General features: G+C 32.4%; 1 protein-coding gene and 1 non-coding gene across 2 annotated transcripts; one reads left to right on the forward strand and one right to left on the reverse strand.

The window, feature by feature from the left end:
* Positions 1-2891: 2891 nt before the first annotated feature.
* LOC110104868 (ras-related protein RIC2) lies at positions 2892-8963 on the forward strand. The gene is made up of 2 exons (XM_020834143.2): positions 2892-3193; positions 8269-8963. Exons 1-2 carry the CDS (start codon positions 2973-2975, stop codon positions 8699-8701), a joined length of 654 nt encoding a protein of 217 aa, XP_020689802.1. The 5' UTR covers positions 2892-2972; the 3' UTR covers positions 8702-8963.
* A 1062-nt stretch (positions 8964-10025) lies between these two features.
* Positions 10026-10098, reverse strand: TRNAF-GAA. Its single transcript has one exon. It is a non-coding gene; the product is annotated as a tRNA-Phe (tRNA).
* Between the last annotated feature and the right edge of the window lie 889 nt (positions 10099-10987).

Below are 10987 nucleotides of genomic sequence, written 5' to 3' on the forward strand. Positions count from 1 at the left end.
AGATGTTTTAAGAAGCAGTAAGAAAGCCGTCCCAAACGAAACCTAAATTCTTACCAGAGTACTGTTTTTTTCTTCACAGCAACTATTGTTTCTGCATTTTGAGACTTCACTATTACATTCTTCGACGGTCTTGCCATTATAAGCCTTTGATCTCATTAATATCAGAAACTCGGGTTTTGTTTGATACAGTTTTCTTGTTGCTTCTTAAAACTGTTATTTATTATAATTTTTTTTAATTAAAAAAATTATTTTAACAAGCAGTAAGAAAATCATTCCAACTGAAACCTCAGCCTTATATATTCTTATGTTTTGGAGGATAAGATCATAATGTGGATGTTTTTGGAAGAAATAATTGCATAGGTGTTGTGGCTAAAGCTAAAATTTTGTAGATAACTAGAAGCTTCTTTTAACTAATTTTTATCCCAAGCAAAGAATGTATTTACTTCACATATAAGAAGTTATACCCATGAACTTTTAGATTTATTTATTTTTGTTATTATGTATGAAGAATATTGATATGATGATTGACAATTGACAATGAGTATTAAATTAATTATGTTTTTACTATATACATTGTCACATAAGTGATATAATTTATTTTTATTATAAGAAGAAATATCTCATCATATTAAATTTTTTTATACATGCTCATTTGTTAATGTATGGTTTTCATTATAATAAATAGTATTAAAAATTACTTTAAGGATATACTAACATATTAATTCATTCTATTTACGGCCTATATAGGACAACTTTCTCGTTACTCTATTTTTCATATGGCAATCATAATTTCGTTTGGCTACTATTTTTCATTGTATTGTTTTATGCTTTTCAACAATTTTTGAAATGAAAATTTATTTTTTTACAATTAGTTATTTTTTTTTTTTTATTCTTGTTGCTTTTCAACAATTTTTGTGATGAAAAAATTATTATTTACAATAAGTATAATTAAAATTTTTTATAACATTTTCACAATTAACTTTTATAAAAAGCAATAGTCTTGGACTAGACTAGTGACGGTCAATTGTGGCTGGTGGTAGTCCAACAATGGTCAATGTGGCTGGTGGTAGTCCAACAATGGTCGATGGAAGTTCGTCGGTGGTGGTATTTGGGTAGAACTCTAGGATTCTTAAAGCTTCAGAGCTCTTTCTAATCTTCAGCCAAATATGCCCTCATATAGAGAGTTAGAGTTTATTTTTAGATTTTTGTGAGTCACACATCCTCTAAATATGAAGAAGATTCAGGAGAAGTTCGGAGAGCTCCTTCGAATGGCTCATATTGATTCACTTGATCATTTAGTATTTTTCAAGCATTTATAAAACTTAATGATGTTAGAATTAAGCGATCTTGAGCTCGTTGGATTTGTCTCGTCGAGCCGCTCGATTCGACTATATGCATGTCATATTTAGAGATCACTTGTTTATCACATTAATGCTTTGAACCTTTCAAATATGCTTGAGCCCCTTGATTTTGATCCATTCGACCCTGTATTGGACCAATTTTTGTGTCGTTGCAGTCGTCTCCTCGAGATGTTCAATTTGACTTTAAGTTTGCTGAAATTGATGTTCATATGTTCCTGAATTTAATTTTAAAAGTTGTCAACTCATATATACTTTGAGATTCGTGCCTGAACAAGACCAGATTTTTTTGACATATCAATACTCCATTAAAGCTCAATTATACTTTGACAATGACAACAACAACATCAAGCAATTAACCCATTACATGGGGTTGGCTAGATAAATTCTTTTTCTTCATTGCATCATATTAAGGTCCAATTCTCATTTAAATCTAATAAATATATATCATTTCTAACACTTTCTAATTAAGTGATTTTGGTATATCTTTACCTTTTTTAACTTAAGCCAGGTCTAATACATCTGGTCTCCTATTCAATTCATCAAAAAACCAACATTTCATGTTACCAAACCATCTAAAGTAACTCAACCTGGAGAGATTATTAAGTGCGGACACTGGACGTTGAGATGCGTCTAGATACTGTGTATCTTATGCTTAAGCTCTGCCTACACTATGCGTATTTATTGTGTATATATGCGTATTTGTAGATACGCAGTAAATAAGCAACAAATATTTAGTTGTGAAGATTTGCTGCTTATTTGATGCTTATTTGCTGTGTATCTATAAGTACGCATGATATAAGCAGAATATATGCAGAGTATAAGCAGAGCGTACACAGTACATCCAATAATCCGAAAGCATCTTTAAGTCCAGTGTTTGCACCTAATCATTTCCCCCCTAAACCTGAGCATGTTCATCTCTGCAACACTTAAACTTTATGATAAAAAATTTATTAGAAAAGAAAGTAAATCAATAAGCAGAGCATTACTCGGTCCTATTAAATAGTAATTAACGAAAAGGTTTTGGCACTTAATTACTGTCGCCTTGTCGAGTTCCCACTTCCATGACAAAAAGGATTAACAGCTAAGCACCCAAATTTAACTCTAACAACGCATTAAAATTGAAAATAAAATTATTTAAAATTATCCTAACATATTTTTATAAAATGGATTATTTTCATAACGTATATTTCTTTAAAATTTTAAGAAAAAAATTCAAATATTTTAAATTATATTTTAATATAATTAACTTATTAAATAATACAAGTTGTGGCTTGTGAATATGGAATGATTTAATTTAAATTATCTGGTTAATTATTTATATTATTTAATAATTTTATTATATCAAAAGAGAATGTATGATGTGTGCTATTTAAAATATGTGACATCAAAATAATTTCTTTTTTTTTTTCATTAAAAATTCAAACAACCGCATAATTAATATTTCATAGTGGCATTTTCGTAATTTCAGACTTCAGCGCGTTTCCCTGTATCCGCGGCTAAGATTTCTCCTTTTTTATTTTTTGGTTTTCGACGCGGATCCGCTGCGGGAGGAATCTATACAAGTGCTTCTCTTCCGCCCGCGGCGCGAGAGAGAGAGAGAGAGAGTGAGCAATGGCGGCTTACAGGGCGGAGGACGACTATGACTATCTGTTCAAAGTGGTGCTAATTGGGGATTCGGGAGTGGGAAAATCGAACCTTCTCTCGAGGTTCACGAGGAACGAGTTCAGTCTGGAGTCGAAGTCCACCATTGGGGTGGAGTTCGCCACTAGGAGCGTAAATGTCGATAGCAAGGTCATCAAGGCGCAGATTTGGGACACCGCAGGCCAGGAAAGGTAGACTGGTCTTTTCTCGCTTTCTATTACTGCTCTTGATCTGCCTTATACTTTCCCTCATTTGTTTTTTAGCTGTTTGAGTGCGATCACTTGCAGATCTCGCTGTAGTGTCCGGTTTCGCATTTGTTTTTTTAAGTATGTCGAATCTGTAATGGATCTGCTTGCGCTTGTGAGCCGTGATTTGCTACTAGTGAATGTTCTACATTATGACGCTTTAAGCTTGATTTGTTGTATGTAGTTATAGATCTGAATCATTTGTTGCGTTTTTGATAAATGCCTCATGGATTCATGTTTATGTTAGGGTGGTAGATCTGAAATTTGTCTCTTGTCCTGTGCAATAAACTCGGATCTAGAAAAGTGCAAGATCGGAATTTGAAGCTTCCTTTTTGGTGAATGGCTTGTTCAATGGAACAAGTTATAGGGAATGACAGTTGAACAGACAATAGGGTTTGAATTCTCCGTCAAGGAAAGCAAGATGTTTGGTTTGCTGCTATTATTATGTTGGCCTGAGTTAGTGAGGTTTGAATAGGTTTGTTCGTGGGAAAATGCTCTTTGCCCGGCATTGATGGTCTGGTGTTTTGTAGCGGTGAAGTCACTCTGAGAGAAGAGTTTCTATTATTCTCTAGTTCTAAATTGGGACTACTACTTGAAAAATACAGTAGCGTACAAGCTTCATCTCACGAAGGACTTAAGGTTAGCATCTCAGGTGTTAATTCCTATATAGTTCTTATACAGATGAATCATTTGATTTGTACTGAAATCTTCTCATATCTAGTCGACATTTGGGAACATTATTAGGTCCGGTCACCTAATACAGAGATACATCCGGATTTCTCTCTATCTACAGTAAAAGCACAATCAAAGCGCAGTTAAAAAGTGCAGCTGCTACAGTAACTGCGCTTTGACTGTAGACAGAGATAAATCCGGATGCGTCTCTGTTAGGTGACCGGACCTAATAATTTTCCCTACATTTGAGGCATTTGTAGCCTGTTTGTTGACCCAAGTTTTCTTGGAATGCGGTGGCCAAGCAATATACAATAAATCATTTGATTTCTACTAAAATTTTCTCATAGCCACTCTACATTTGTAGCCTGCTTGTTTACCCAAGTTTGCTTGGAATGCGGTCGTCAAGCAATATACAGTAAATCATTTGATTTGTACTGAAATTTTCTAATATCTACTCTACATTTGAAGCATTTGTAGCCTGTTTGTTGACCCAAGTTTGCTTGGAATGTGGTCGTCTTGGGTGGGTCGAGGTTTATAGGTAAGTTATTTAGTGATCATTGAAACATGATATTTGAAAGATTTTTTTAATCTGTTAGGCATAAGCTTCCCAAAGAAAGAAATTTTGTTGCTTTTTTATTTGTTTCTATGATGCATCAATAAGAATATGGGGATACTGGCATGTTACAGCATGGATATGTGACATTCTAATTATTGAAAATCTAGTACATGGACTTTCATTAGATACACCATTATAATATTATATCTTGAAATTAAAAATATATGCATTGTAATTATATAAATTAAATGAACTTTAAATGAATTCATATAGTAATAATTTTTTTAATTTCTCATAAAATAATAAATCTATTTAAATTTATTAAATATCTTAAACTTAATTGAAAAAGAAATAATTATATGATATTATAAATTACAACCCTAAAATTGAGATCATTTGTTATTTTATAAAATAAACAAATAAAATATAGAAAAATACTTTCTCCCAATTCTGATACCAATCAAATCAGCAACACATCAATGAATATGTGTCATCAAGTATGCCAACTTATTCCTGTTAAAATGCGTTTGTTTCTTCAAAATAGTTTTTTTTTCTGATCCTTAATATCATTGATTCTTATCACATTTAAAAGTTACTTGAGGGTAATTAAGTTCTTTATACTAAAGTTAAAAAAATAATAATAAATCAACTTGTAAGTAGGTCAGGTATGATGATTATTTGAAGTAGAATAAGCTTACCTAAATAATTTCTTTTCTATGTGAATTGCCATGTGGGCTGTGATGCAATTAATTTATTATTTTTGGGAAAGTAGCTCTTTTGATGCTAACAACAAGATCTTTGACCAGATGGTTAGTTCAGCACCTTATGATGCGTTAAGGAAAATAATTGTTTATTAAGATATTGTCACTACCATGAGCCTTGCATTATAGAAGAACAAGATATACTAAATTCTATCAAGCATGGTAGCATGATAATAATAAGAGTAAATTATAAGTGGTTCTAAGGTATGGATCTTTCACGTTGGTCCATATATTTTTTAAAATTCTATATTTTGGTATAAAACACTTTTTTGAATTTTCACCAAGGTCCTGATGTTAAGTTTGCAGCCTTCAAATTGGGGTGTGTTTCTTGATGATTTTACCCAAATAGTGTTAAATCTGATTACACGGGCTTGCATGTGACTTGAGTGTGAATGTTAATCATATTTCATCCCTAAAATTATCTGCCATGATTCTTTAACGGTCTCCACATAGTATGCTAGTTGCTATCCAGAATAGTGAGAGAGAAACTGGGGGCTAGTTAGATTTCTATTTCTAAGCACTCTCTTCGCAGGTTCTATCTAATTGGTATAAAAAAGGCCTAAACTAAATTTCTTTCATCTTTCGATTTTATTATATGCAATTGTAGATAGTTGATAATGGATTCTTGCACCGATGCTGGTAGTAGTGTTGGAAGTCATTCATCTCTGTTAAGATTCAAATTCAAGAACAAGTTATGTAAATGTAATAGACTAGCAATTGTGGACATATTTGAAACCCATCCAAACAAGTGCAAACTCTACCTAACATATGTAACCAATACTTACATCTTCTTTTAATGGTGTGTTCCATATGATGTGTGTGAAGAAGATTATGCACCAATCAAAGTACCTTACACGTAAGATGAAGGAGACATCACAAGTAATCGTGATGAAGTAAATAGAGAAATGGAGCAGTTGAAGGTTGGTTTGAAAAGTGAAATGAATAGTTTAAGCATAATTAACAGAATCAATTGCCACATGCGCAAACACTTTCTCTACCTATATATAGTAGCTAGAGACTGTGGCATTATAAGCTAAGCATTGCATCAATATGAAAGCCTTTTACATTCTATAATCCTCTGTATATTTCTGCACTACTTTACTTACTCTTTGCTGTAAAGGCTCTGTCATCAATAATTCATCCCCCATTCAAGTAATTCAAGTGGATATGTTAATAGTCAAAGCTACATTCATGTTGCTAGTAGTTGATGTCGAAGAAAGGGAGGGGACCTATAGTGGTGTGACAATAAATAGATGGATAATAAATGGAAAGTGAAATGAGTGGTTTAAGCATAATTCATCCCCCTTACAAATACCTAAGAATTTTGGATCAAATGAATGGATTATTGATTTGCCTAATTACCTGAATATTATAGTCTGACTTTTAATATCAGGATTTAGTACTATATAGGAGTATTTTTGAGCCTCCAAAGTTTTCAATAGTTATTTCTAAAAATGGGGTTTTTGCATCCCCATCTGCTGCATTAGTTCCAGCTTTGCCTCCAGTCCTTGCCCCAATCCCATTTGTTGTATTAGTTAAGATATTACTAAGCTCGGGTGAGGAGCATTATTTTGCCTGATGGAGAAGTCATCCATGATCATGTTTATGCTTTGGTGTCTTATGAAGAGCCACCTTCATCCTTCAAATTTTGGACGAGTTGATTATGGTTATCAGATCTGACCTGGCTGATAAATTAATTATCCCATTACTGTATTAGGCCTTTTGAATTTAATGAATAATTGAATTTTATTTTATTAGGTTTATTTCATTGCAAGTTTTATTAGAATTTATTTTCTATGATATTTTTTGTTACTGTATTTGCGTGTGGTTAGACCTGCAATGCTTTATGTTGCAGAGTGTTGGCCATTAAAATAGAAGCATAATATTAAGTTGAGTGTTGCAGAGATGAGGATGCTCAGGTGAATGAGTGGCTTTACTCTTAGAGACAAGATATGAAATGAGCATATACGTAAAAAGGTTGGAGTAGCTCCAGTGGAAGATAAGATTAGAGAGATTCACCTTAGATGATTTGGTCACATAAAACGACGGCCTTTTGATGACCCGATTAGGAGAGTAGATGTAGTAGATTTAACTTATATTAAGAAAGGTAGAAGTAGACCTAAAAAGAGTTAGAAAATATTAGAAATGACCTTTCTTTATTAAATATAAATGAGAATTTAACTCTTAATCGAACACAATGGAGAAAAACGATTCATGTAGCTGACCCCACTTAGTAGGATAAAGGCTTGATGTTGTTGTTGTATTTGCATGTTAATCCTAGCATCCTTCACTATGATAGACTGGATGTTTAATGAAAGTTTGAGATTTCTGTTTCCACTCTCGAAACCACTTATTTTTTTCTTTGGCGCCCTTGTTGCATCCCCTCGCCCCCGTGTATTTTCTTTTGTGCTTTATTACATCAATCCTGCAGTTTTACAACACTGTTGTGCCCCCATTCAGCCGCAATACCGCCACTTGGCGAGAACAAGTTGAGACCTAAGAGCTTAGGTATGAAGATTAGTGACTAATATTTCATCGTCATGTGCTTCAACTTGAGATCTTGGCTTCTTCCTTGTTGAGGTGTGAGAAGAGCCTAGGCTATGTGCACATTTTACTCTTGATAACTTGGTTTTTAATCCCAATATCTCTGGAAACTAAAATTGTGCACCATTCATTATGAGGGGTATGGCATTCGTGAGAAGATGGTGACCAACTAAGAGGACATTGTGCATTTTAAGCTCAATTAATAATTTGGTGCAATTGATTTTTGATTGAAGGGGAGTCACAGATAACAACAGTGTATTACTTTCAGAACCTGACATCAGCCAGCTCATAATACGTATCAGCAATGTTTATGAGAACTTTGATTTCTAGGCAAAGTTACTGATCATAGCTCAAACAACATTTTGAAAACCAAATTGAAAACCCCAGTTGATTCCCTGTTTGCAGAATCTTGTGATGAGCTTGTTGTCTAAGAACTTTCTTATTGTTACCACACTGAAGCTTCCTCAATTTCATATCACTTCATGCAGGTATCGCGCCATTACCAGTGCTTACTACCGAGGAGCCGTAGGTGTATTGCTCGTCTACGACGTCACTCGACACGCCACCTTCGAGAATGCCGAACGATGGCTGCGCGAATTAAGGGACCACACCGATCCAAACATAATCGTCATGCTCATAGGAAACAAATCCGATCTCCGCCATCTTGTTGCTGTTAACACAGAAGATGGTAAAGCCTTCGCAGAAAAAGAATCACTCTATTTCATGGAGACATCAGCACTCGAAGCCATCAATGTCGAGAATGCATTCGCCGAGGTCCTAACACAGATCTATCGCATTGTGAGCAAGAAGATGATTGATTCAGGTGATGATGGAGCAAGTTCTGCTCCCAGCAAAGGGGAGAAGATAAATGTCAAAGATGATGTGTCTGCTCTTAAGAAAGTTGGCTGCTGCTCAACTTGAAGATATATCATATAGCTTTATTAGTTCTTTAGCATCTTCATATTTTGTTTCTTGGAACCATTTTCTCTTGTGTTTTTGAGATCTGAAACATCTCAATGCAGCTGTGTGATTGAGGAATGAGGTAGAGTGGTTGAGGAAGAATTCAAGTAACAAATATGGTAGAAAATCATGTTTTATGTGGAATCCATTGTGTTATTTATCTGAAGTTGTATTTTAGGGAGGTTTTCATTTGTATAATATTGCTTTAGTTTGATTTTGTTCAGTTTGATTGTGTGGTGGAAGTATTTCATTGTTCATTCTGTTGTTCTAATGGTTTCATCACTGCCTTCTTGATCTCTAGTAGCTCTTAGGGGTGTAAGTGACTTAAGTTGAACTCATTAAAGAGCTCATGAGTCGAGTTTATCAAATCACAAGTTCGAGTTTGAGCCTATACTTGAGAGTCTCAAGCTCTTATATTAAACGGGGTCGAGCTCAAAATCAGCCTGGTTTGGCTTGAAAGCCTGTTGAGCTGCTTGATTAACTTAAAATGTTTTTAAGAAGTAATTTAAATTAGTATTATATTATGTATTTATTCTTTTTAAATTAATTTTATATTAAAAATGAAAATTCTTTAAAAAAATTTAATTTTTTTATTTTAAATTAATAAATTGTGCTAAACAATCGAGTCTAGTTCTAGAATTTCAAATGAGCTCGAGTTTATATTTTTTTTATGAGTCGAGCTGGAGCTTAGTAAATGAGATTGAGTCGAACTTGAGCTCCATGAAGAATCAAATTGATTACACCCCTAAAAGCTCAAATGCTCTCATTTATTCTTTTCTCTAAAGCTATAGTCGACATGGAATTTATTATAAAACAAATATGAATAGTTTAAATGTTAATTTTAAGAATTTGATTTACTGTCATTAAGCTTAATGATTTGCTCATTTATTATAAATAAGAGATAATAAAATGAGAAATTAGGAGGAAAACAAATTATTTGAGAGGATTCTTAAATAATTTAGTATTTATTTTTAATTAATATTTTTAAGTAAAGTTGAATTTATTTTAGATGAATGAAAATAAATATAAATTTTTTTTTATAATTCAAATTAAATTGCATTATAATATTAATATTTTTGGAGAATTATATAGATTCACTTAAATTTTGATTATTTATAAAAATAATTATATTTTTTAATGAACTACATAGATTTCATTTAAATATTTATTATTTCTAAAATTAAAATTTATATTTTATCATGAATTGTGGCATTTTTTTAAGAACTTAACAAATAAAGTTAAGAAGTATTAATTTATATTTTAAAATTTAAAATTTAAAACTTAATGCGGTGAGCGTGGATCGAACACGCGGCCTTCAGATCTTCAGTCTGACGCTCTCCCAACTGAGCTATCCCCGCTTTGCTGATTGTTTCCGTGGTATTTATTTAAATAAATCTTTTGGTTTATTGATGATGCTGAACAGAAAAACAACATACATGCTATATTAAAAGTTTTGTTTTTTGTTTTTTTTTTTTCAAATGAAATAATTGCTTTATTTAACATAATTATTTGAATATTATATGTGATTTAATGGTGAAATATTTCTAATTATTAACTGAATTTAAAAATAAATTAAAGCCTAAATTATATTTAACTGTATTTTTTTTAAAAAAAATGATACATTTAAATGGGGTCATAAACATTATGGTTAAAATTATATTAATAAAATGTAGAAGTACATAAGAATTTCAGATATTTCTTTTTTAAAAAAATATCATCAGGTCATTTATATAATTCATATTGATAAATCTCCAAAAAATCATCTTGGGCACAAATCTTGATGCAAATATTAAATGGGCTTCAAAAATTAAATTCCGAAAATACATACACGTAAAATAAAATAATAAAGTTAGGATATACATAAGATAGAAGTGGACAAAAGTTTAATGATCTAATGATTTCTCAAAAGAATTTTGGTACATTTGGTAACACATTTTACTTTTGAATATTTATTTATTTAATTTTATTTTATTTAGTTTTAAATATTGTTGCGGGCTAGAATATACGCGGCGATAGAGTTATAATTCTACGTCTTAGCGTTGCACGGATATCCAGCTCACACACAGAAAACACAATATTTTTTACGTGGAAAACCCGGAAAGGAAAAAAACCACGGGGCCTAGCCCAGTTGAAGATGATTCCACTAAAATTTGAGGAAAGTACAATGGTTTGATTTGTCCTTGAAGACGACCAGATTATAGATATCAACTGAAAGTTTTACAAAAGTCCAACGTCACTCCACTGTCA

The sequence above is a fragment of the Dendrobium catenatum genome, unplaced genomic scaffold (assembly GCF_001605985.2).
Source record: "Dendrobium catenatum unplaced genomic scaffold, ASM160598v2 original_scaffold_172381, whole genome shotgun sequence".
Classification (NCBI taxonomy): Eukaryota; Viridiplantae; Streptophyta; class Magnoliopsida; order Asparagales; family Orchidaceae; genus Dendrobium; species Dendrobium catenatum.

Bases quoted from the DNA above. Each gene is read 5' to 3' on its own strand.
- LOC110104868 (XM_020834143.2), top strand. From the start codon at position 2,973: ATGGCGGCTTACAGGGCGGAGGACGACTATGACTATCTGTTCAAAGTG. The intron at 3,194-8,268 runs GTAGACTGGTCT...CACTTCATGCAG, and splicing joins GACACCGCAGGCCAGGAAAG to GTATCGCGCCATTACCAGTG.